This window comes from Cheilinus undulatus, linkage group 11 (assembly GCF_018320785.1).
Source record: "Cheilinus undulatus linkage group 11, ASM1832078v1, whole genome shotgun sequence".
Classification (NCBI taxonomy): Eukaryota; Metazoa; Chordata; class Actinopteri; order Labriformes; family Labridae; genus Cheilinus; species Cheilinus undulatus.
Window position 1 is genome coordinate 1,541,669 of NC_054875.1, and position 27,872 is coordinate 1,569,540.

At 40.7% G+C, this 27,872-nt stretch overlaps 1 protein-coding gene across 4 annotated transcripts in view; it reads left to right on the forward strand.

Annotated features, from left to right (window-relative positions):
- The window catches only part of LOC121517517 (tumor necrosis factor receptor superfamily member 14-like), a 61,064-nt gene that overhangs the window by 17,613 nt on the left and 15,579 nt on the right, over positions 1 to 27,872 (forward strand). For 2 of the 4 annotated variants that reach the window (XR_005992558.1, XR_005992559.1), the window contains exons 5-11: positions 885 to 1,040; positions 5,335 to 5,422; positions 5,623 to 5,804; positions 5,902 to 5,933; positions 6,597 to 6,647; positions 15,681 to 15,862; positions 18,956 to 19,024. Coding sequence is in view for 1 of the 4 variants with exons in the window: in XM_041799347.1 (XP_041655281.1) it covers positions 885 to 1,040; positions 5,335 to 5,422; positions 5,623 to 5,804; positions 5,902 to 5,933; positions 6,597 to 6,647; positions 9,486 to 9,512 (536 nt within the window). In the remaining 3 variants the exon portion in view is untranslated. Of the gene's footprint in view, positions 1 to 884; positions 1,041 to 5,334; positions 5,423 to 5,622; positions 5,805 to 5,901; positions 5,934 to 6,596; positions 6,648 to 9,485; positions 9,990 to 15,680; positions 15,863 to 18,955; positions 19,025 to 27,872 lie in introns of those variants that run through there. The other 2 variants (XR_005992561.1, XM_041799347.1) reach the window with 2 other exon arrangements.

A 27,872-nucleotide genomic window follows, 5' to 3' on the forward strand; every position in this document is an offset into this window, starting at 1 on the left:
TTTTTATCTTATGCCTGGCCTTTATAAGGAAAATAGCGTAATACTGTTATAATATGAAGAGGGATAAACCAGTACTAAAGAATCCCAGTATGCTTCAGCTCTTAGCTAAACATTTCTGATTCCAAACATTTTTACCAGTGGATTTTTTAAAGATCACCCTGAGGCTAGCTAACAACCTCATGAATCTCATCTGACTGCATGGGAATGTTGTGACATGTGTTTACATGCTTGATTGGATGAAGTAATATTTATTTTTAATGTGATGCATCCTGACCTTTGTGAAGTGTTTACTAGAAGAAGATAATAATGCAATTTACAGTACAGCTGATATTTGTTTCTCTCAATATTTATTTCTGTTTTTATAAAAGTTTGCATTCTTACTTAGAGACAGAAGTCTTATTGAGAGCAAACAGGCACACCATGATTTTACCAGCTTCCTCTGTTGATAACCTCCTCCTTCCTGCCAAAGTAAAAAAAAACAAAAACAAAATTGTGTTTGTTTTGCACAAGTCTTTCTCTGTCCTCTGAAACCCAGACTAGAGTCTTTCTGATGATATCCTGAGAATTTAAGAACCAGTAAAGCTTTAAATGTTTCACATCTTGTATGTCTCATGAGCTGACAGCAGATCAATTGTTAGGATTTGTGTAGAATAAAAACTAAAGGATGTAAATCACTCTGGTAGCTGCAGAAGAATCAAGGTCCCCTTTAGCAGGACTCTCCTGGTGCAGGTCTGCAGGATCCTGTTTGTGTCTGTGATTCATCCTGTGTCTGTAGAATGTTTAACAACTGTCCTTTAATACAAACTAAACATGTTCATTCTTAGGGTCATCGTGTTGCAGCTTAGTCCATCACAGTCTGTGAATAATCTATTCTGTGTTCACAGATTCTGGTCTAAGGATAAAGTCAGTGTGTACAAAAGCATCAGACACAGTCTGTGAACCTCTGGAAGGATTTTACTGCATAGAGTCTGCAGAGGAAGGCTGCAGCCAAGCCAAGAAACACAAAAACTGCAAAGCAGGAGAATACATCAGAGAGAGAGGTTGGTTTCCTGTGCTGGTTTGAGATTATTGTTGTAATAGTGTAATGAACGTCCAGCCCCTCTCCAAGAGTGTTGTTCCTGAGCTGGTGCTGTGTGTGTGGTGGGGAGCCCAACTATAACTGGCTAATAGTGCTCCACCTCATGCACCACCTCTGGCTCTTTCTTTGGCAATGCTGCACATATTGAAAACTAATCTGCGCTGCTGGGGGTCAGGATACCTAGGCCTCCACCCTTGCTTGCTGGCCATCTCCAAAGCACCTGGTCCTAATGCCTATCCCTGCAGTTGGGGGGCCAATGGATGGCGACTCCATGTTGCCTTTTTGAGCTGAGCCCAACCAGGGCCCATGGAGTGAAGCCCAGCCACCAGACGGTTGCGGTCGTGCTACACCCTGGGTATCACGCTACTCAGCCTCCCTGGTAAAGTGTACTCTAGTGTGCTGGAAAGGAGACCCCAGCTGATTGGATACAGGAGGAACAGTGTGGATTCTGTCCTGGTCATTGGACAGTGGACCATCCCTTACTCTTGCAGGACTCCTCCTCATCCAGTCTACATGTGTTGTTGTCTACATGGACTAGGAGAAGGCCTACAATCATGTACCTGGGGGGGGGTTCTGGTTCGAGGAACTCAGAATTTTATGTCTAATGTTTGCAGATTATGTAGTTCTGTTGGCTTCCTTGGCTGGGGACCTCCAGCAGGCACTGGGACGGTTTGTGGCTGAGTGTGAGTGGCTGGAATGAGAATAAACACCTCCAAGTTTGAGGCCATGGTCCTCTGCCAGAAAATGGGGGACTGCTCCGCCTGGGTGTGGAGGGTGTCTTTGCCACAGGTGAAGGAGTTCAAGTATCTCATGGTCTTGTTCCTGAGTGAGGGTGAAATGAACAGTGAGATTGACAGGGGAATTGGTGCAGCATCGGCAGTATTGCAGTATTGTACCGGACTGTTGTTGTGTAGTGGGAGCTGAGCCGGAAGGCAAAGCTCTCAATTTATCAGTTGATCTTTGTCGCAACCGTCATGTACAGCCATGAACTCTGGGTAATGACAGAAAGAATGAGATCACAGATGTAAGAAGTTAAAATGAGATTCCTCAGGAGGGTATCTGGGCTCAGCCCAGAAGTCTACCGCTGCAGTTGTTGTTGGCATGCTTCAAGCTTTGTGCAGAGTTTTAAGCAGTGACCACTTTGCACAAAAGATATTTACCTGATAACAAAAATAGTGACAGCTTTCTGCAGAGAAAAAATGATGATGAGAACAGGTGAGCACTCTGTAGTATTTATGAGATCAGGAAGAAAACTTTTCAGTGATCAGGAGTTGAATAAGTCGGAGACTGTCAGCTACTCCATGCCTGCAGTGGTGAGGAGGATGTGACCATCACACGGAGTTGTCTTTTCTTGTTTCATTATCATAGTTCAAATTGAATGCAGTGTTTGTGAGTCCAAATGTTGGACTTCAATGGACTAAAGCAGGGGTTTTCAAAGTGTGGAAGAGTGAGCCTCCCCTAAGAAGAAATTATTCATTCGGTGGACCCCTGCCCACTAAAAGGTTTCAAATTGAAAAAAAAAAAAAAAAGAACCTTTTTTCCAATTTTTTTGTTCATTTTTGTGTTTTCTTTTTGCCACTTTTTCTCAAATTGTGGCCCCCTTTTTTTATTTACCTTTTTTTCCACTTTTTGTCCATTTAAGTCACCATTTGCCATTAAATACCACTTGTTTCCTTTTTTCCCAATTTTTTCCTCTTCTTTTTGCCATTTTTTTAAATTAACCATTTTTGCCCTTTTCCACTCATTTTTTGGCCACTTTTTGCCCATTTAAACTACCCTTTGCCATTACATACCACTTGTTTCCCATTTTCTGCCCATTTTGCCACTCTTGACAGCTTTTTGCCAATTTAAGCCACTTTCCACTCATTTTTTTGTCACTTCTCACCCATTCCTGCTACTTTCTGACCATTTTCCCACTTTTTCTCCCCATTTTCACTCCTTTTCACCCATTTTTGCTGCTTTTTGACCATTTTACCACCTTAAACCTATTTGTATTGCTACTTTTAAGCTGTTTTTGCCACTTTTCACCTCTTAGATTGTGGCTCTTGCAAAGATATTTTTCAACAATTTTGCTCTTTGGTTGAGGGTTTGAGTAACACTGCTCTTGAAAAATATGCCCAGCTACAGTTCTTGATTTTAACATTTGGCCCAGTTAAATTTGTAATTGAAAAGCCCTGCTTCAGGAGCTTTAGGACCTTCCACTGAGCAAACAGGTTATCTGGTGGCTGTGAAACTCACAAAAGATCTTCATGAAAGTTTCAAGCAACAATGTTCTGTATAATTGAAATGATAAACTATAAAAGTGATATTGTCTAACAGGATGATGTATTTTCTATATTGATACTTGCAATTAGATGGAATTTCTCCTTTCATTCTATTATTTAGATTTCTTTCATGTACATCTATTCTAATCAATTACTAATTAAAGCTTTACAAACAGAGACGTGTCCATAGTAGTAAAAGAGCCGGGGCGCCTGTACGGGGAGGTAGGGAAGATTAACAATGTCTGCATTTTTGGCATGGTGGGCAGTGAAGGCTTGTATGGAGGGAGGTGACTCCAGGGCACACTGTCCTTCTCTGTTGTGGGACTAAAGCAGAGGTCAGACTGCATGGACCTTTTGTCTGTTACAGTCATCACTATGCCAGATTAGGTGATCACAGATTCATACATTTATGACAGAGATGTCAGACTACACAGAGATACTTGATCAATCACTGGGACTAAGTGATGACATGAGAAGGATGAGAGACAAAGCTGCACAACACCCAAAAACAAGACTGTAAATAAATATATTCACTGTTCTACTGTACTCATAAACCATGGGTTCTTTTATAGAGCTGATCCCTGAGCAAAGTTCTCTACAGACTCTTTACAAAGAGGGCACATCTAGACCGTACTCTCTATGTTATTATAAGGACCCAGCATTTATCACCAAAAACTCAACAATCAGCAATGTTGAGCAAAGACACAGTGGAGCAGAACCAGACTCAAGATGAAGAAGCACAAACCTGGAGCAGGACCAAACTGATGATGAGACCTGGAGCAGGACCATACTGATGATTGGACCTGGAGCAGGAGCATACTGATGATGAGACCTGGAGCAGGAGCATACTGATGATGAGACCTGGAGCAGGAGCATACTGATGATGAGACCTGGAGCAGGAGCATACTGATGATTGGACCTGGAGCAGGAGCATACTGATGATGAGACCTGGAGCAGGAGCATACTGATGATGAGACCTGGAGCAGGACCATACTGATGATGTGACCTGGAGCAGGAGCATGATGATGAGACCTGGAGCAGGACCATACTGATGATTGGACCTGGAGCAGGAGCATACTGATGATGAGACCTGGAGCAGGAGCATACTGATGATGAGACCTGGAGCAGGACCATACTGATGATGAGACCTGGAGCAGGAGCATACTGATGATGAGACCTGGAGCAGGAGCATACTGATGATGAGACCTGGAGCAGGAGCATACTGATGATGAGACCTGGAGCAGGAGCATACTGATGATGAGACCTGGAGCAGGAGCATACTGATGATGAGACCTGGAGCAGGAGCATACTGATGATGAGACCTGGAGCAGGACCATACTGATGATTGGACCTGGAGCAGGAGCATACTGATGATGAGACCTGGAGCAGGAGCATACTGATGATGAGACCTGGAGCAGGACCATACTGATGATGAGACCTGGAGCAGGAGCATACTGATGATGAGACCTGGAGCAGGAGCATACTGATGATGAGACCTGGAGCAGGACCATACTGATGATGAGACCTGGAGCAGGAGCATACTGATGATGAGACCTGGAGCAGGACCATACTGATGATGAGACCTGGAGCAGGAGCATACTGATGATGAGACCTGGAGCAGGAGCATACTGATGATGAGACCTGGAGCAGGAGCATACTGATGATGAGACCTGGAGCAGGAGCATACTGATGATGAGACCTGGAGCAGGACCATACTGATGATGAGACCTGGAGCAGGACCATACTGATGATGAGACCTGGAGCAGGAGCATACTGATGATGAGACCTGGAGCAGGAGCAGACTTAGACAATAGAAGAGGTAGAAACTAGAAGAGAAGAGAGAGAGAGAGATGAAAAAGGAAGAGGGAGGTGAAGAAGAGAGGAAGGAGGGGCAGCTTATCAGTCCACATGGCTGATTGGGCCAGTGGAGCTGGCGTGATTGTGCTCAGAGTTTTTTCTTCACTCAGTAATCACTGTTTTTTTTTTCTGCAGGAACACCAGTCTTAGACACGCTCTGCTCTGCATGCTCTGCAGGAACATTTTCAAACGGGACGTTAACGTCATGTCAGCAACACAGACAGTAAGTGAATCTTTAAACCACACATGAACACAACAGACAACCTGTCTTCCTTCCTGAGAAGGCACTCACATTCTTCAGAACTAACCACAAGCTACAGCTAGCTAATATTCTGCCAACAATTAGGTTCTGCCCATAAAACATCACTGTACAAACATAAGAATGGTCTGTATTTTTCATTTTTCCTTTAATTGTGGTTTCAGATGTGAATCAGATAATCTGGTGCAGCTGAAACCGGGAACTGAATCAAAAGATGCTGAATGTGGAGAACGGCAATCAGACATGACAGCAGTGATCGTTCCTGTTGCTGTTATTGGTAGTTTAGCTGTTTTAGGTATGGTAGTGTTCATTTTCCGAAAGAAGATAAAAGACCTTCTAAATATAGGTGAGGCAGTAAAAACAATACCACAGTTTGTTGTATTTTGGTTATTATTATTTCCATGATAACTTATTTTTTTATTATTTCTGATACTTCATTCCAGAAAAAAAGGGAACAGCAGAAAACGGCAAACTGGTATGTTTTATACTGTCTGTTCTCTGAATCCATTTTACAGTGAAATAATAAAAAAAAAACCATGTCACTGATCATGTCCAAAATCACACCATCATCACTTTATAATGCACTCTATGAAGCTGCTCAGGTTCTGAGTGAGCATTATTACACACTGTATAGTGCACCCAGTGTACTGGATTACTTTTTCTGTTGTAATGATTAACACAACACATTACTTTTTCATAAAAGTAATATGTTATAAGTTACTTTTTCATAAAGTTTTACGTTACTATAAAAAAATAAAAGTAACAATTTTTAGTTTCTTTTTTATGAAAGTATTTTAAGTTACATTTTTATAAAAGTAACCATTTTTAGTTACTGTTTTTAAAAAGTAACCATTTTTTAGTTACTTTCATAAAAGTAGCCATTTTAAGTTACATTTTTATAAAAGCAACCATTTTTAGTTACTTTCATAAAAGTAACAATTTTTAATTACTTTTTTAAGAAGTAACCATTTTTAGTTACTTTCATTAAAGTAACCATATTTAGTTACTTTTTAAAAAGTAACCATTTTAGTTACTTTCATAAAAGTAACCCTTTTTAGTTACATTTTAATAAAAGTAACCATTTATTGACTGTGTGATTTCAAACACAACCACTCATTCGTCTTTGTCTTCCTTCAAGGACAAAAAGAAACCAAAGGAAAGACAAAACTCATCCATCCCAGAAGAGCAGGTAGTTACCACTCTACGCTTATTTTAGTGGCTTTTAAACTTTTTGCTCAAAAAACCTAAGATCAAGTAAAAATCTCAAGGTACACCATTTTCATGCAAAACAGCCTTTTCAACAAATGAAGCCTAGCCTTAATGGAAGTCACCAGCCATGATCAGCTGATGGCCAGCTGATCCTAATTATCACTTCCCAGCTCCCACAGTCAATCACAGCTTTATCTCTCAACACAGCGGTGTATTAAGATATGATGTACTATTCTCTAATCCCAGCTTGCATTAATGCTGACGTATCACTGCTGCTGCTGGCAAAGCTTTACCTCCTCCACCCCAGCCTCCTCCTTTATAGACTAAAGCTTCACCTCCTCCACCCCAACCTCCTCCTTTATAGACTAAAGCTTCACCTCCTCCACCCCAGCCTCCTCCTTTATAGACAAAAGCTTCACCTCCTCCATCCCCACCTCCTCCTTTATAGACTAAAGCTTCACCTCCTCCACCCCAGCCTCCTCCTTTATAGACAAAAGCTTCACCTCCTCCATCCCCACCTCCTCCTTTATAGACTAAAGCTTCACCTCCTCCACCCCAGCCTCCTCCTTTATAGACTAAAGCTTCACCTCCTCCACCCCAGCCTCCTCCTTTATAGCTCATATTCAGATTCATGCTGCTATGGATTAATTGCATCTGTGCTAATTTGATTGTATTCAGTATGCTTCGTAATAAATGTTTACATCCATATGGAAGTTTCTGAATTTCATTAAATGATACATACAATTGTCCTTAATGTGCAAATAAACCATTACATTTCAGATACACCATGTTCCACATTATTATGCAAATGATATTTTTCTCTGATTTTCCTAAATATTAATGCAAATGACAGAATATTTTTCAAGTCATCAGCTGTTAGAGCATAATTCAAACGTTTTTGAACAAACTTCATAATGACAAAAATTATTAAAAAAAAAAATAAAAACCTCAAAATGCACTGTTCCACATTATTAAGCACAACAGTTTTTTAAAACATTTTATAGGTTGTAAAGAACTGAAAATGGTCATTTGTAGAAATTGCAGCATTAGGAGGTCATATTTACTGAAATCAAAGCTATTTCAATCAAAAACATCTTAACAGGCCAAATTCCATGTTAACATAGGAGCCCTTCTCTGATATCACCTTCACTATTCTTGCATCCATTGAACTTGTGAGTTTTTGGAGAGTTTCTGCTTGAATTTCTTTGCAGGATGTCAGAATATCCTCCCAGAGCTGCTGTTTTGATGTGAACTGCCTCCCACCCTCATAGATCTTTAGCTTGAGGATGCTCCAAAGGTTCTCAGTAGGGTTAAAGGTCAGGGGAGGATGGGGGCCACACCATGAGTTTCTCTCCTTTTATGCCCATAGCAGCCAATGACACAGAGGGATTCTTTGCAGCATGAGATGGAGCATTGTCATGCATGAAGAAAATTTTGCTACAGAAGGCACAGTTCTTCTTTTTGTACCATGGAAGAAAGTGGTCAGTCAGAAACTCTATATACTTTGCCGAGGTCATTTTCACACCTTCAGGGACCCTAAAGGGGCCTATCAGCTCTCTCCTCATGATTCCGGCCCAAACATGACTCCACCCCCTCCTTGTTGACGTCACAGCCTCGTTGGGACACGGTGGCCATCAACCAACCATCCACTGCTCCTCCATCTGGACCATCCAGGGTTGCACGGCACTCATCAGTCAACAAGACTGTTTGAAAATGAGTCTTCATGTATTTCTGGGCCCACTGCAACCGTTTCTGCTGGTGAGCATTGGTTAGGGGGGGCTGAATAGTAGGTTTATACATGACTGCAAGCCTGTGGAGGATCCTACACCTTGAGGTTGGTGGGACTCCAGAGACACCAGCAGCTTCAAATACTTGTTTTCTGCTTTGTAATGGCATTTTAGCATCTGCTCTCTTAATCTGATGTATTTGTCTGTCAGAAATCTTCCTCATTATGCCTTTATCTGCAGGAACCCGTCTGTGCTCTGAATCAGCCACAAATTTCTTCACAGTATGATGATCATGCTTAATTTTTCCTGAAATATCTAATGTTTTCATTCCTTGTCCAAGGCATTACACTATTTGACACTTTTCAGCAGCAGAGATCCTTTTTCTTTCCCATATTGCTGAAACCTGTGGCCTGCTTAATAATGTGGAACATGTGGAAAAGTGCATTTTGAGGTTTTTATTTTTAAAAAAATAATAGTTATCATTATGAAGTTTGTTCAAAAACATTTGAATTATACTCTAACTGTTGATGACTTGAAAAATATTCTGTCATTTGCATTGATAATTAGAAAATCAGAGAAAAACGTTGTTTGCATAATAATGTGGAACGCGGTGTAATGTTAACTATGAGTGAGCAGCAGAAACAGGATTTACAAGGTTCTATTGTGATTGTAATCCACCTCCTCACATATGAATATTAACTGGAACCATGCTGAGCATGTCTGATGGTCTTCACCTTCAACAGATCTTCATATAGCCAGTTTACGTGATGACTGTGCAGCTTTAGAAATGCTCCGTTTTCAGGCCCTTAAATGGCATTGTGGCGTAAACAGCCAAACACAACAGAAGGCTATCATTTCAGCAGAGATAGGTTTACTGTTAGGGAAAGGTTGGCAGTTGTCTAACCAAGGAGCCTCATTAATGTCATTAAGAGTGCATTAGATATGAGGTAAATATCCAAAGGATAAGACTTCTGTTTTGAATGTAAGTAAGGGACAACAAGTGAATTAAATAATCAAAGTAGATTTTGATTCCCAGACAGATACAAATAAACCATCAGTGTCAGTTTAAATTTTGTCTTTTCTTTTCACAGGTCATGATGGACATTGTGCGAGAGTAAGCAAGCAGACGTCGTCATGTACCCTGCAGGGTTAATGTTCTCCAGGATCTGGTTCATATCTAGCTGGATCCTGGTGCAATATCTCCGCAGAGTTCATAAAAATCATCAGTCTGCCACGCTTAAAACAACAGCAGACAGCAAAACAGATCCACCAGTCCATGCTCTCAGAGTCCTCCTCCTGTTAGAATGAGCTGGAATGGATTCTTAAAGACCCTGTAAAGTGAAATGTAAACTTTGTGTCTGAACTAGGGGTGGGCGTTTTGTAAGAAAAGAAGAGTCTCATAAACAACAACAGTTAGCTTCACATTAGCACCTTTAGCCTGTGAGCACATTGGCCGCTAGCACAACTTAAAAGCTTACAACAGCCAAATACCATTCTCCAACAACAACAACGAAGCATCCAAACATACTTCCCCAGTGTTCTGTTAACTGGACACTGCATTAGAACTCTGTATTTCAAATTAAAAATGAGTCTTACTGTCAGCTGCCAAATATCAGTCCTCATGATGATAGAACTGTAACCTCTGCTAAAGCTGGAAATCCAAACATCCTGTTTATCTGGACTAGTCCTGAAAAGACAAAAGCTCCATGGCAGATAGTCCGGTCCAGTCCTCCTTTCATTGATGGCCTATCCAAGACTACTTCTGCTAATTAGCCAGGACATTTATCGAAGTCCGCTACAAGTCTGCTTGGCCTAGGCTTCTCTCTCTCTCTGCTCCTGCATCACTGTTTAAGCCGCTCAGCTATACAGTTCCCTTTGTTTTTAGCCCCTCCATTACTGGCAGCGTTGACTAACTAAAAATCCCTCCATACTGCTGATGATATTCAGCCTTTGGTTAACCAGGAAAACCTCACTCAGATTAAAATTCTGCTTTATGAGAAAGCTCTGGCCAAACTTTCCCTAGTCTCCAACAGCACTGAGCACGCTCAGAGATAGGGGTGGTTTGAGGTCTTTTGTGTTATCTTGTGTCATCTTGCATAAATACGCAACTTAATTAGCCATGTGCTTGCTGTTTGAGGGGATAACCCCAGCACCGCGGGACAGTAGATGTAGTAAGATTAGGCAACTTTATATTAACGCATTCTCGCAACATATCTTCTAGGTTACACAAAACATAATATGCAAGTATTCAGTATTTACTTATCTGGTCATTTGCATATTTTCTGACGGATATTTTGACTGGTTATATTTTTAGCTGCCAGACATCCACTCTTGAAACCGGCCAATGACTGGCTAACGGAAACTTACAACATTTATAACAAAAACAGGTAGGCTAACTAATGAGCGTGTTTCTTAATGATTTATTTTTTTCACCCTTCGAAAGCCTAAGGCTCTTAAACAAAAACAAGGCATGGTCTATTGCAATACCTATTGAGGGGATATGCAAATGATGAGTTTATAATGTTTACAATGAGCAAGGTCTTTTTCTAAACTGAAATAGTCCCACACCACACTTGGCTTCGCTCTCTTCATTTTGCATTTCGGGCAAATTGAGACAATGCATTACGTTCAAGCTGCAACCTCCGGTCCTGAAAAATGAAGTCAATGCAGAAGTGCAAAAAATTGCTATACCGCGACTGTCAACTTGAGGCTGGCTGCAGGAACACTGGAAGTCTCATCTGGACTCCTGTTAAACAGCCGGTTTTGACACTAGAAATAAACTGGCATACAGCCTGGTTCAAAACACCAAACGTGTCTCATTAGCTAGTGTCTTATTGTGCTCCCGCTGTACGGGGGGTGAATTTTTTTTGTACCACAATTGTTTGGATTATATTTAGGATGAAAGCTGATTGGCTGTCTCATTTGATTGACAGATAGCTTGGCAGGCAGGGGCTCCGTTTCTGTCAGCCGGAATGCTAGCTAGCAGGCTGACAGGAAGTTGCGCTTAGTGGGCGGGCCGTTAGGTTGATCCAAAGTTCGGTTGAGACCGCGATTTCAATGTAGAAGCCTCAACGGATTGGCCTCAAGAGCCGTTTGAGTCCACCTATTGTAAGCAGACGACTGACGTCACACAGGGTTTGTCCAATTCTTTCTACAGTCTATGATTGCGCTGCTTGAGTACTTCTTCTGTTTGCCCTCTCCCTCTCTCCTTAAGTTACATCGCCCCCTGGAGGGTAAGATGTCTCATTGCTTTTGTTACAACCCACTCACAATATCATGACGGTAGATGTTGTTGTGCAGTGCAGAGTAAGACGTGTTTAGTCTCTTTATTATATGCCAACATCAGATCAACTAAATTCCCGCTGATCGACCAAATTCTTAATGACCAATTAATTGATCTGCAATTAATTTTTCCTATCCCTAGTCTGAACACTCTTGAAATGTGTGAATCTGGTTGCTGTAAACATGTGAAAACACTAAGATCCGCATGTGACTGAATTCTGGATTTAGACCATTAGAAAGTTTTTCACCTCTTTCCTGGCTGGGTTTGATGTGGGAGGGGCCAATGTGTGGGCTGATGATGACCCCACCCCTCTAACACTCCAATCTAAAATCACAGAGCAGTTCATCTCAGTCCAGTCTGTTGTTAGCTGATGTCACTGCATTTATTGAAATTTAACAGTCAGTTAATGCTGTTTTTCTGTTCATTGTGAGGTAAATTTACAAAATCAATCAGCCACAGTGGTCTATGATCATTAAAAGCATCAGAACAGAGATTTGAGACAGGAAACAGACTTTGTCTCTTCTTCTAAGGTCAAGAGGCAGGATAATGGTGTGAGTGCTTTCGTCAATTCAGTTTTTAGCATTTTTGTAATCTGAGAAGATTGTATTTCTCCTGAGTGGGCGTGGCTTCAGCTCATTCAAGAGACACGCCCACACCATCCTGGAGCAGATTTTACTGCCTCATTTTTGTTGATTTTAAAGCTTAGTTTAGCTTTTATTTGACTGAAATTTGACCTGGAGGTTCATAAAACAGTGACCTGTCATACAAAAAACCTAAATACAGATTTATTTTCACTTTACAGGGTCTTTAATTTGTAAAATATGAGAGGACTTCCAAGACATTAGTCAAGGGTGCTTTCACATTAGGCCCAGTTGTTTCGGACCACGCAGCGGCATGATACCCCCCCCGGCTTGCTTTCACACTAGTAATATCAAACTGTGCCTGGGCGCACTTGTGTATTTACCCGGTCTGAAACAGCAGGTGGCGGTATGCATGTGGCTGGTTTACAGCCCAAGAAGCTACCATGGCAACCACTGGGGTCATGACCTGAGCGAAGATTGTTTTTGTTTTGACCCGGCAAAAAGTCCATCCTGCAGCCATGGATGATTAAAATCACTTTTAAGATGCCAGCAACGTCACTCTTCATATCTGCACATCTACTACAGCTCAGAGGATTAAATGGGCTCGCGCTGCGTAGATACAGCAGTTTTTGAGGTGACAGGAGACTTTTAATGCCTTTGTACCTCCTCTGACTCCAACTTGTGTTCATCTGTAAGGTGAGTCACAACAGACCGTTTATTGGCTGGATTCTGATGATTTCCGCACTTAATAGCAGAAAATGTGAATAGAAAAGTTTAGTTTTTACTATGATGTCATAAAGCTGATATGACGTTCTGTCCCGTCCACTTGAATCGTGTCCAAGATCACCTCCCCAAGTGGGCCTGGGCCCATGCCTGAGCGCGGTTCGTTTGCATTCACACTAGCAAAATGAATCGGACTTTGGGCTCAAGTGCATTCTGATCCGGGACCAGGCCCCTAGTGTGAAAGCACCCTAAATCTGGTTTTAGAAGTCCACTCGCACCAGTTGTTTGCTGCTCTGCATTCATCCTAAAGATTTCTGCTCTTCTGAACACGTCCTGCTATAAAATCTCTCTGTGGTAAAAGTTCACTCTGAAAGATGGAGACTAGTTTAACTGATGACTGATGTGATGGCCTTAAAGTTGAAAGCTCATGTTTGTAAATGATGTACAGTTGAAACCAGAAGTTTACATACACTATATAAAAAGGCACATAAACTTTTTTTTCTCACCGTCTAACATTAAATCAGATTAAATTTTTCCTGTTTTTTGTCAATTAGGATTACCAAAATTATTTCTATTTGCTAAATGCCAGAATAATGAGAGAGATCATTTTTTAGACATTTTTTTTATGATTTTCTTGAGAGTCAGAAGTTTCCATACATTTCATTAGTATTTGGTAGCATTGCCTTTAAACTGTATGACTTGGGTCAAATGTTTTGGATATGCTTCCACAAGCTTCTCACAATAGTTTGCAGGAATTTTGGCCCATTCCTCCTGGCAGAACTGGTGTAACTGAGCCAAGTTTGTAGGCCGCCTTGCTCGCACATGCCTTTTCAGCTCTGCCCATGAATTTTCAGTGGGATTGAGATCAGGGCTTTGTGATGGCCACTCCAAAACATTGACTTTGTTATCCTTAAGCCACTTTGTAACCAGTTTGGCAGTATGCTTAGGGTCATTGTCCTTTTGGAAAACCCATTTGCGCCCAAGCTTGAACTTCCTGGCTGATGTCCTGAGATGTTGCTTCAGTATTTCCACATAATGTTCTTTCCTCATGATGCCATCTATTTTGTGAAGTGCACCAGTCCCTCCTGCAGCAAAACAACCCCACAACATGATGCTGCCACCCCCATGTTTCACAGTTGGGATGGTGTTCTCAGGCTTGCAAGCTTCCCCCTTTATTCTCCAAATGTAACGATGGTCATTATGGCCAAAAAGTTCAATTTTAGTTTGGTCAGACCACAGAACATGTCTCCAAAAATTAAGGTCTTTGTCCCTGTGTGCATTTACAAACTGTAATCTGGCTTTTTTATGTTTCTTTTGGAGTAATGGCTTCTTCCTGGGAGAGTGGCCTTTCAGCCCATGTGGGTACAGGACTCATTTGACTGTTGATAATGACACACTCTCACCAGCTTCAGCCAGCATCTTCACAAGGTCTTTAGCTTTTGTTCTTGGGTTGAGATGCACTTTTCAGACCAAAGCACGTTCATCTCTGGGACACAGAACCCATCTCCTTCCTGAGCGGTATGATGGCTGGACATTCCCATGGTGTTTATACTTGCATATAATTGTTTGAACAGATGAACGTGGCACCTTCAGGCATCTGGAAATTGCACCCAAGGATGAACCAGACTTGTGCAAGTCCACAATTCTCTTCCTGATATCTTGGCTGATTTCTTTTGATTTTCCCATGATGTTACACAAAGAAGCAGTGTGTTTCAGGTGTGCCTTAAAATACATCCACAGGTGTGCCTCTAATTAACTCAAATGTTGTCAATAAACCTATCAGAGGCTTCCAAAGACATGACATCATCATCTGGGCTTTCCCAGATTGTTTAAAGGCATAGTAATCTTAGTGTATGTAAACTTCTGACTTTGAAGAAAATAAAAAAAAATTGTCTAAAAAAATCCTCTTCTCATTATTCTGGCATATAGCAAATAGAAATAATTTTGGTAATCCTAACTGACCAAAATGTAAATGTTAATGTTTTTTTTATACTGGATCATTGTAGAGGTATTAACTTCCTCTCTGTCTTCCTCGCTCTTTTTTTTTTTGAAGTAAAGAGATCTGTAGTTATTAAAACAGTGAACAATAACCTGATTTATCTTTAAGTTTGTCTACAGGAACCAACACAGCTGATCATACATGTTTAAAAGATCCCAGATATGGGTTTGCTTTAGTAGAATTGTCCTGCCTCTGGCAGTGAAGTACTGTGAGCAGTGTTTTAGCACCTCCTAGTGGTTGTTAAATTAAAACAGGAAGTAAGTTAGTAAACAGGAAGTTGTTACACAAGGAGGCTGCCATTTTTCCTCTACATGCAGTCTGAGGAGCAGATGCGTCTCATCTGCTGCCATCCCTTTGTTTAAGCTTGTGAAAGCATCATCTGTAAGTTTTTACCTTATGTTATTTACCTTATGTTCATATTCTAATGATATTAGATGACATTTGTGAGGAAAAGCTTGTTTAATTTGTTCCGACATTGCACTGTTAGAAATGTGGCATGCAGGTGGAACACACATTGGTTATAGATGACGAAATGCTGTGAGAGCAATTTTTGATTTAAAGTGTGAGTTTATTGCAATGTAAAAGAAAATTCATTAAAGTGATAGACACTTTAAAGTTTTAGTTTAAGATTCATTTTGTATGAAGCAGTAAGCTACAGCTACTTTGTCATTCGTTGTTTTCCTATTTCATGTCTTTACAGTTTCACTCTTGCTTCGTAAATGCATCAACGGCATCTTATTAAAGGGCAAAAATAAGATGAATCCTGACTCTACTGCATTTATTGAACGGAGTTTGGCTTGCTGTTAATTTGTGTCGCCACACAATGAGAACAGTACAAGAATCCATGCACCAGTAAGAGAGTCCCAGCATGCTCAGCTGCAGGTTTGATTTAGATAATTTGTTCAGTCAACCTTTATTTGATCTGTGAGAATCATTGTGAGCATTCCCTCATGTTCAATGATGTCAAGAGAACAACGACAAATGTGCATCAATCCAAACAATGAAAAAACTGTCATCAACAGTTAAAATGGTTACATTCAAAAGCAGAAGACATCATGATCATAGTCTTAAACCAGGGGTGTCAGACTCAATCCCAGCAGGGTTCAGATTCTGAATTTGGGTCTAACCTGAGGGCCTAACAGGGTTAAAATTTAATCATTTGAGTGTCAAGCTAAATGATTTTGAGATTAAAAGGACAGCATGATAATTTAAACACTCAAAATCTGTGATAAAAAAGTCAAACTTGTAAGTTTTAAATGTAAAAACATGACATTTAAATTCAAAATAATGTTTTTAAAAGGCTAAATATGAGATAGGATTCTGAAACCATGATTTTTTAAGTCAATACATGAGATTAAAGACAAAATCATGACTTAAAAAGGTCAAAATAGAGTTTAAGATTTAAAATTATGAATATAATTGGTAAGGATATGAGATAAAAAGTCAAAGTTATGAGATGTAAAGGTTAAAAACAATAAAAAAGTCAGACCATAACTTTTAGTGATAACTGTGAGATGCAAAACTGAAAAATAGCCTAAAGTACGGTGTACATTTTAGGACATCTTCAGGTCTCAGAATGAGGTACCAGTCATCAGGACAACCTGTCATTTATCAGACCAAACAGACTCATTTGTCAAACTAAACGGCCTCATTACTCAGGAAAACCTCCGACAGATTAAACGGCTTCACTTGTCAAATCAAACGCCGTCAGATTAAACGGCCTCATGTTTCAAAATAAAAGTCATCAGGCAAAACGTTGTATATTTCGGCCGTGGAATATTGATGACGTCACGTGTACGTCGCTTCATTCAAAATAAAATATCCTTTCGTGTTTTACGGCCTGAGGCCATTTGATTTGAGGTCGTTTTTTTCTGATGTCGTTTTGTCTGATGACTTTAATTTGAGGCCATTTTGGGCTGAAGCAGTTTTATCTAGGGCTGGGTATTGCCACTGGTTTCCTGAAATGATTCGATTCCGATTCTCAAGGCCCCAATTTGATTTGATTCTCGATTCGATTCAGTATTGATTCATGTAGAGATATTTTAGTAAAAAGTCCTATGTTGCTTCTACATTTAAGAGATTCTCAGAGAACTTTAGTTGGAAATAGTAGAAAGAATGTTCCAACTAGGCACATTATTACAAATTTCAGGGTTTGCATCAAAAATTGACCCTAAACTAGTAGTATTTACATCACTATTTTACCTCCATGTGGCACATCCTGGATATGGTCTTTTTTTGTTCAGTTTACCTCTGTCTTTGTAGTGTTTAAATCCAAATTGCAGTCAAGTTTAGAGGTTCCTTAAGTGAAGCAGAGCTGCCGGGCTCCATCATGTTTGTTTTTACAGAGATAAGTCACTTATTGCAGTCCAAGTTGAAACTCTTGTTGTTAAAGAATAAAAATAAGTAAATTTGATCAATTATTTTTAACTAATTATTTTACTAAAAAATATTACCAGTAGTAATAGTCACATTTTCAGATATAGTGCTGAAATGTTTGTCTGATGTCTGTGAGGTGTGTTCTGTAGACACACACCTATACTCTTTAATGGAAAGACCCACAACGCTTTTAAAAAGAAATATGCATCATGTTGTCTAGCATATTAAATACATTGTATGTTATTGTGAATGTTAAATTATGCTAACTTGATAGAAAATCTACATGAGATGCGAGTTTGTTATTCATATCTTTCTAAATAACTGAGCGCTCCATCATTTCTGTGCTGTAAACAGCGGGGCCGCGTGTTCTTTGCGCGTGAAACGGAGGAATAGGGGGTCGTAAAATTACGGAGGTTTTCCTGAGTAATGAGGCCGTTTAGTTTGACAGATGAGTCTGTTTGGTCTGATAAATGACAAAGGTTTTCCTGATGACTGAGACCTCATTCTGAGACCTGAGGATGTCCTAAAATGTACACTGTACTAAAGAAAACACAAAGTTCTCCTACGTTCATGACTTAAAATGAAATCATTTTTACTTTTTCTGATTTTTATGACTCAACAAGGATGTTATAAATCATCAAAGTTAAGTTTACATTTTTATACTGGAGTAAATCTGCAGACCTCAGACTGGTGGGCCAGTTAGAATAAAAATATCACGATCTGGTGGGCCGGGTATAACTACACCATGGGCTGATTTGGCCCCAGGGCTTGAGTTTGACACCCCTGTTTTAAACTGACCAATAGGAACACGTTCTCCCTGTAAAGTGCACCATGTGAACACAGCGTTGAAGCTGAAAGCAGAGCTTTTGTAAGGGGAACTTGAAGCATCAGGACGTTACTAGATGGTGTTAGGAGACAGATTTAACAAAGACATTAAACATGATGGTATTAAGGCTTCATAAATGAAAAAGAATCAGTGTCTGTCCCATCCTACAGTCAGAGCTGACCAGCCCACATTTTCATATGAAGTGCAGTGTTGAGTAGATTAACATTAGCAGTCATGAATCTGAGAGCTGACTAAAATGGAGCCCAGGGGTTTTAGAGCAGAGGCGATTCTTTAAACATCATCATTAACTAACACCGATAAAAGACCGCTTCAATGACACGCTTCCTACTGAGCAATGGGAAGAGTCGATGTGGAGTTTGAAGCTGAGTCTTTAAAGATATTTATACTCAGAGACTTTTTCAGTGCTGGGTCCTGTCAGAGTATGGGATGTAAAACTGCAGATCTGGAGAACAGTGTGTATTTGGTCTTGTTGGGATTGAGAACCTGTCTCAGATTAAACAGAGCATGTTGAGGATGATCAAAAGCCTGCTGTAGGGTCTGATTGTGCAGTGGAGGAAAAGCAATATAAAAGTGTGTCATCAGCATAAAGGTGGGTGTTACAGTCTGTCATGGAGGATGTGATGGTGTTGATATAGAGTGAATATGACAGGACCCAGTACTGAACCTTGAGGTTCCCCTTTTGACAGCGGTAAGTACACAGACTGACAGTCACCTTAAGCCCCACAGTGGTTTCTCTGTTTTCTCTGTTACAGGTAATCCTGGCACCAATTATAAGATAGAGTCAAAACCAGTCTCTCTCAGCTAAAAAGGAGCATGGCCAGGTGTGTCAGATACAACTAAAATCCATGCTTTAAGGAACGGTGTTAGGAAATTTGCAAACATTTTGGGAAGATTTTCAGTCTTTGTGGTATTCTTAATTAACCTGCAAACCCTTACTATGAAGTCTGGATTTTCCATCCATCCACCCATCCATTTTCTATACGGCTTATCCCATGGGGGTCACGGGGGGGGGGCTGGAGCTTATCCCAGATGTCAATGGGTAAGAGGTGGGGTACACCCTGAACTGGTCACCAGTCAATCACAGAAATAGACAACCAGGCATGTTCACACTCACACCTATGGCCAATTTAAAGTGATCAGTTAACCTAATGAGCATGTTTTTGGGGGTGGGAGAAAGCCGGAGTACCTGGCGAGAACCCATGCGTGCATGGGGAGAACATGCAAACTCTGCACAGGAAGGCCCTGTCCGGAAAGCGAACCAGGGATGTAAGGCAACAGCGCTAACCCCTGCATCACCATGTAGCCCCAGATCTGGATTTTCTATAAAGATAATGTGTCTGACCCAGTGCTGCACATGAGGATAATGATAAAAATCAGCCCCAAATAACTCATTTAAATGTTTTTCACTGAGGGCTTTGTGACTATTACTCAACAGTTCAGATGAGGTGAAGAGGAATGCTGAAAAACAGCTTCATGACATCAAAAGTGCTCCTTGGGCTGTCTGTTATTTTGATTTAATGTTTTATTTTGAAGGGCCAGCTATAAAGGCCTTGTTTTGCCCCATCAAGGAAAATTAAATAACAACCCCAGTGACTATTCTAAAAATAAAACAAGCCACGAACAGTTGTTGGCATCACATGATGACCTTTGACCTGAGGTCGTCTGTGGTGTACAGGATGCAGCTGTGGCACAAAAGGATGATGAGGGATTTCTTTACATGAGGTGATTTTTACAGCTGCATACCAAAAGTCAAATATTTAATATCTCTTATATTCAAATGCTATGTGTGCAATCTATAAAAAAAATGAACACCTACACTTGTGTTCAAATATTAGCAGACGCATCACTAACCAGATCAGTCTGGTCTGGGTAGAAATTACATTTCTCCATGGTAAATCATTTACTGGTAGAGTAATAAAACACCTAACTCAGCGTTACTCAACCCCACTCAACCAAAGAGCCAAATTGTTGAAAAATACCTTTGCAAGAGCCACAATGTAAGTAGTGAAAAGTGGCAAAAACAGCTTGAAGTAGCAATGAAAATAAGTTAAAGGTGGCAAAAATGGTTTAAATGTGGTGATAAAAAATGAGAGAAAAATGACTAAAACTGGCAAAAAGCAGTCAAGAGTGGCAAAATAGGGCAAAAAATGGAAACTATTGGAATATAATGCCAAAAGGTAGCTTGAAAAGGCAAAAATTGTAAATGGGGCAAAAATAGGATAAAAGTGGCTACAAGAAGTTGCAAAAATGGGCAAAACAGGAAATGAGTGGTATTTAATGGCAAAAGGTAGCCTAAATGAGCAAAAAATGGTGAAAAGGGGAAACAAGTGGGGAAAAGCTTCAAAGAATAGAAAAAAGTTGTGATTTATGGCAAACAGCTTAACTGGGTGAAAGTGGCAAAAAATGGTAAAAAGGGCAAAAATGGGATTAAAGTGGCAAAAAGAAGTAGCAAAAATGGGCAAAAAAAATAGGGAACAAGTGGTATTTGATGGCAAAAGGTAGCTTAAATGGGCAAAAAAGGTGAAAAAGAGCAAAAATGGGATAAAAGTGGCAAAAATGAAAAAAAAAAAGTCAAAAAGAAGTGGCAAAAATGGGCAAAAAAAAATAGGAAACAAGTTGTGATTTAATGGCAAAGGTAGCTTAATTGGGTGAAAGTGGCAAATATGGGATAAATGGGACAGTTGAGTTTGACAATTAAAACCTTCTGTATAAGTCTGGGAAACAAACTGAGTGATATGTGAGATGATCACCATGTTATGGAGATGCGGAGCAGACTTTAGTGTGTCAGGATCAGTCAGATATTAATCTTCTCCCTAAAGTCCAGAGTAATGCTGCTTCTATATGTGGCCCATTCTACCTAACCAGGTACGCTGAAACAGTGTTTAAAATGACCTTTTTCACTGAAATAGAAAATGTTTATTTTTAGATTTTAACGTTTTTCCAAGAGCCTGTCAGATAATGATCATAAATATTCAGTATCAAGGTGACCTTACTAAAATAGCTTTTTTCTTACTATGAATGTGTTGTGTTTTCTGCTTTACTCTGTGACTCTGAGCTCTTTAGGACCCACCAGACCAGAAACACCCACAGTAGTCTAAAAGTCTGGGCTGTGGTTTCTCTAGTATAACAATAATCTTTACTCTCCATTGTTATCAGTCTGATAATAAATATTAATTTATCACAGCAGCTCCAAAACAAAAGGGAAGGTGATAAATATATTAACAGCTTTGTTTTATATCTAAGTCTTAACAGGTTAAATGAGCCACTCTGACAGGATCAGACCAGAATAAACCGGACTGTGACGCATTTAAGTGAAACTGGGATTTTAAAGTACATGTGCAGAATTCAAAATAATCATAAGAAAAACTGCACATGTGGATTTATTCACTTACTAGTTCTTCATCCATGATTCAGACCGCTGATTCCTTGATTTTAGTGTTGTCGTTTCTATGAGAAAACCTCGTGTTCGAACACTTCCTCGTTCTATTCATTCGATCACAAACAGACTTTTAGTAGATAAATCCAGAAGATCTGAGGAGGTTTCAGGTTTAATATCCACAAAGACAAACTGAATAATGAGGAAAATCCTCAGTATAAGTTCTAAACTACTTTATAAATTGAGACTTTGCTCCGTGATTCAGCAAAAGCAGAAACGCTCCTTCACAGCAGACGGTTCTACAGACGGAAGCTCTGAATAAAAGACAACAGAAACCATCACCGTCATCAACGACTGACCACGCCTGAGAAAAACAACCACAGTCACACAGCATACCAGAATAACCAAAAATCAAGATCTACTGACCGCAATCCTGTCCTTCGTAGCCTCCACCGCCGCCATTTTGTATAGACAACGGACACGTATGCTCCCTACATGTATCTCTGCGACTGTCGCCTGATTCTGACGTCTTAGACTGAGTCACGACTGAGGAACTTCCTCACGCTGCTCATGTTAGTTTTCTCTTTCTGTGATGACTCCTGTTTAAACATAAATGTGACAAAAACCAAAGACATGCATAGATTTTAGAAGGAACTCAAACCCGCCATGTTTAACTGTGATTAAGGGTGAGACTGTGGAGGGCTTCACCAGATTTAAGTATCTTGGTGTAGTTGTTGTCTTTTAATGAAAACACTGATGTTGTTTACAAAAAAAAATCACAGCAGCGATTTCACTTCCTCCCGATCCTCAAGCAGTTTGGGGTTGGAAGCAAATTAATGTCAATGTTTTATCACTCCATGGCTGACTCTATCATCATTTTTTTACTCTGCACTTCCATCCAGCTCAGACCAAACCTAACCTTGCAAAGCAGATGGACTCACCCGTTTCCTTGTTTCTCACTGGTGAATCCATCTTCAAAGCTCCCATCTGAACCGTTTGGGCCCGGTTAGAGAGTGACAGGACCAATCAGTGATGAGGGGAGGTACTTTCAGGCGCAGCAGAGTCGTGACGTAAGCAAGCAGCAACAAGAGGCCGGTGAAATTATGGCAGAAGAGATTAGCGTGGATGCTGCTAAAGCGCCAGTTTTATCAGAACTTGACCACATTTCTCCATTAAAAGAAGAACAAAGAACAGCAGTGAGTTCTTTTCTTTTCAAAAACTACAAAGTCGAGTACTGACATAATAATAATAATATCTTGAATTTATATAGCGCCTTTCAAGAAACCCAAGGACGCTTTACAGGAACACATAGACATGGACAAACTATGTGAGGGGTAGGATGAGTGTAAGGGGTGGTTTAGTGAAGACTGTAGGCTGTGGTGACATGTCTACAGTCACCATGCTTACTGTTATTCCTCAGTAGCTGTGCATGCGCAGCTCGATAGCGGCTATGTCACGTGCTTTGTTGCTGTGATTGGCCCGTGGAGATGTGACAGAAAGAACGTTCATCCAATCACACTCCAAGTTTTTTTCAAAGCCTCTGCCTTTTCTCAAACATTTCCTATTGAAGCTTTCCCAGATGGATGTGTGAAACACATCCATCTGGCGTGTCAGGTTAAATTTAACGTTGATGGACTACAAAATTCACATCCACCACACGGTGTGTTCTGTGTGTCGTTATGTGCTGTGAATGAAACGCTAAAACGTCAGAGATATGGGCTCATTAAGAATTTTATATACTAAAGTCTCTTCAGGAAGAGGAACTGTGACTATGAACGTCTATAACAGCAGAAACTTTTCTCTTAATTTGAACTCTCTGCTAAGTCAATACGACTAGATGAATAATATTTCAAGTCCTTTTATTTCACAACCATATTAAATAGTTTTGTTGTATTCCCTACCTATCCATTTTCTTTAATTTTCACGTCTCTGTTAATTTCATTATTCTACTCTGGTTCTGTCTTTCTTTCTTTCAACTTGTTATGTGAAAAGCTCTATAAACCGTGTCTTACGTGTTTATGTGGCAAAGAGAGAGAATCTTTTTGTTGTTAAATCAAATAATGAGGTATAATTTCACATATTCATTGATAAGAGGCATAAGGCATTTTGTAGAGACAGACATGATTCTCTGTTATTGTCTTAAATACTCATATTTAACAGGAGACATAACAGCATAGGGCATTTTTATTTCTAAATTACATACAAAAATGTAATGTGCATCGTGTACATGGCGTTTTGCAGGTAACATTTTATTTATGTATCATACACAATACTGTTAACTAGAGTTTCCAATTGACAACACGTGACAAATTGTTCCTTTTTTCCTTTTTTAACATTTTGTCATTAGAAGCAACTTGTCTATGATCAATAAACAAGTGATGAATCTCTCTTCGCTCTACTATTACGTAACGAGGTTGAGTCTGTCACCTGTGTGTCTCTACAGGTGATCAGACAGAGGAAGAGGAAGAGACAAGAGTGCTGCTGTGCTCCTGTTGACATATATTTAAGACATTAACAGAGAATCATGTTTGTCTCTACAGTATGCCTTATGCCTCATATCAATGAATATTTGAAATTATATCTCATTATTGGATTTAACAACAAAGAGATTCTCTCATTGCTACAAAAACACACAGCGTTTATGATCCACTGTTAATAATAACAAGTTTCCACTTTTTTCTTGTCATTTCGACTTTAATCTCGAAATTGTGTTTCAACTTTATTTGAGAAATTTCAACTTTATTCTTGGCATTTTAACTTTAATCTTAACTTGTCCAAATTTATTTTCTCCTTTGAAAATGCCCCTAATCCTCTTCCGTACACAAAGGATAAAGATGCTGCAGCGTGGTTTCACAGTCCCGTCATCTTTGGTTCAGCGTGAGTCTGGTGAGACAGGAATGAGTCACAGACGGATGACACATGGGTGAAACTTTCAGCAGAAGGGTTTCTCCGATCGTAGATTTTGTTTTGAACACGTCCACATGTACAGGCTTTTCTCATAACAACAACTCTGTTTCAGTTTAACTCTTTGGTGTTTGAGGATAAAATAGCTCACTGGTTCACTTCCTGTCTGCAGGATCTGATTTAAAACCACAGACATGAGATCTCACAGAAACTCACAGGATCTCAGAGGAAAACAAACATGGAGGAATACTGAAATCTTCTGTCATGGCGTGTTTTATAGTTGCAGCAAAATATTAAAAAAAGATTGCGAGGACATGGTTGAAATCCAGCCCTGAATGAATTTATAGCTATGTTGGTTTTTTAGTTTTATTTTTGGGCCTTTTCGTGCCTTTGTTACAACCCGGCTCTGAGGCTGCAACATAAACGGGAGGCGAGACGAGGTAGAAGCCGTTTAGCCAACAGTTCATTTACTAACAGGCAGGAATACACCGACCAAGTTCAATTCCCAATACAACGAAGAAATAATCAGCTGCTCCGCGAAGCACGTTCCGCCGTGCGAGCCGTGAGGGAGATAGAGAGAGCAGCCACTGATCCAGGAGGCAGATTTAAAGGGGAGACTACACCGGGCCCAGGTGTAGCTCATTCTCCTGATGACGCTGACCCCGCTTTCCCCTGACCCTGTAACCAGAGAGCAAAAAGAAACCAGCAAACAGAAAAAGAGGAACACCTTGTGTTCTGGAGGGGTCGTCACACTCCCCCCCATACAAGAAGAGTTCCAATAGGAACCTCCGTCCTTGCATATAAATAAATATTACCTACCAAAACCTAAAGAAAGCAATTTCAAAGCTACATAGTGTAGTGTACCATTTACACTATACTTACATACTTACTTTAGTCTATACCAAAAAAAAACATACTGACCGTAAATCCTTCCCTCTTCTAATCATGCAACCTCCACCCTGCACTCCTAGCAACTCTGGCGCCTGTAGAAGCTTTAAAGTGATAGAGCACAGAACATAGAAAACCAGGGAGGTTACACCACACAGTCAAACAAAAAAGAATGCCTACTAGAGAGCTCTAGATAAAGCATCGGCCACAATGTTATCCGAGCCTTTAATGTGGCGGATGTCCAAACAGTATGCCTGCAAGTAGAACATCCACCGCATCAACCTGTGATTTGGGCAATGTACCGAGTTCAAGAAAGTAATGGGGTTGTGATCTGTGTACACAACCAGAGGAACACTAGACCCTACATAGACATCAAATGCTGTAAAGCCCAAATCAGTGCCAGAGTTTTCTTCTCGATCACAGAGTAATCTAACTGGAAAGAGTTAAACTTTTTTGAGAAGAAACTCACTGGACGATCCACACCATTACCATCTGTCTGAAACAGCACCGCTCCTGTCCCCACATCGCTGGCGTCCACATGCAGCTTAAAAGGCTGATCCATGCGAGGAGCTGCAAGAACAAGAGGGGAACACAAGACAGACTTAACATTGTCAAAAGCTTGCTGACAAGAACCAGACCAGACAGAACGAGCTTTTCCCTTCAACAGATCAGTCAAGGGGGCTACCACAGTTGAGAAATTCTTACAGAAACTGCGATAATACCCAACCAAACCGAGAAAACGCTGAAGCTCTTTCTTTGCGGTGGGCACTGGGAATTTCTCGATCGCACTCACCTTAGCCTGCACTGCACACACTTCACCATGACCTACAACCTTACCGAGGTAGGTGACAGTAGCTCTGGCAAACTCGCACTTTGCCAGGCTAACATTAAGGTGCGCTTCGCTCAGACGGGTAAAGAGTTCCTTGATGTGAGCCACATGGTCTTCCCAGGTTTGGCTGTAAACCACCACATCGTCCAAATACACAGCACAACCTTCTAACCCCGACACCACCATGTTCATAAGGCGCTGAATAGTTGAAGCAGCATTACACAGTCCAAAGCTCATTACTGTGTAGGAAACAGACCAGAGGGTGTAATGAAAGCAGAGATTTCTCTAGCCCTCTTAGACAAAGGTACCTGCCAGTATCCCTTCAAAAGATCAAATTTGCTTACAAATTTAGTAGAACCAACCTGGTCAACACAATCTTCGACTCGAGGAAGTGGAAATGCGTCTGGTTTTGTGACTGCGTTTACCTTGCAATAATCTGTGCAAAACCTAGGACTTTTGTCAGACTTTTCAACAAGTAAACATGGCGATGCCCAACTCGAAGCTGAGGGATCTGCAATTCCATTGTCGAGCATGTACTTAATTTCAGCATCCATCACCTTACGCTTCTCTTCAGACACCCGATGGTAGTGCTGGCAGATGGGCTCCGCGTCGCCCACATCTATGTCGTGCTCCAGTAAATGTGTTCTGCTTGGTGTATCACCAAACAAACACTGGTAACTGTGAATAAGAGCAGACAACTCAGCACTTCTTTCCGCTGACAAATGACCAAACAAAGACTCGAGATTACACAACGTTTACGAGTTTTTCAAACAACCTCACAGCAAACTCTCATCAGGTGCTGTAACCCCATCATCCTCCCCCACAGAAAACACGCTCCCCACTGCCGCTGATGCTGAAGGGGTTTTAGACTCTCGAGCATAGAAAGGTTTCAACAGGTTCACGTGGCAGAGTTGAGTCGCCTTTCTGCGCTTTGGCGTCAACAGGAGGTAATTGAAGTCAGATACCTGACGCAGCACTGTGAACCGACCAGTGAATTTAGCCTGAAATGGTGAATTCACGATTGGTAATAATGCAAGAACCTGATCTCCTGGACTAAAGTGGCGCTGCTTGGTCTTTTGGTCATTTAGACGTTTCATTTTTACCTGAGCAGATGACAACTGCTCTTTAGCCATATTTCTAGCCGAGTACAAACGATGCTGAAACCCATTAACATATTTTACTAGATCACGAGGAGGCTCCGAGGGCGCAACTGCATCATGCAGCACTGTGAGCGGCCCGTGCACTGTGTGGCCAAAAACTAGGTCATTCGGGCTAAAACCAGTGCTTTCCTGGACAACCTCCCTAGCAGCCAACAGAAGGCAAGGCAGCCCTTCCTTCCAGTCCTGGTTTAGCTCAACACAATAACTATGCAACAGAGACTTAAGCGTCTGATGGAACCTTTCCAGAGCTCCCTGACTCTATGCATGGTATGCAGAAGACCTATTATGTTTTACTCTTACCTGTTTTAACACCTGAGCAAACAGGTGGGATGAAAAATTAGATCCCTTGTCACTTTGTATCACTTTCAGGATTCCAAAAATGGAAATGAATTGTGTTAATGCCCTAACAACTGACCTTGTGGTGATGGAACGCAATGGATACGCGGCTGGATATCGCGTGGTTTGACACATCACAGTGAGTAAATAGCTACTACCTGATTTGGAACGAGGTA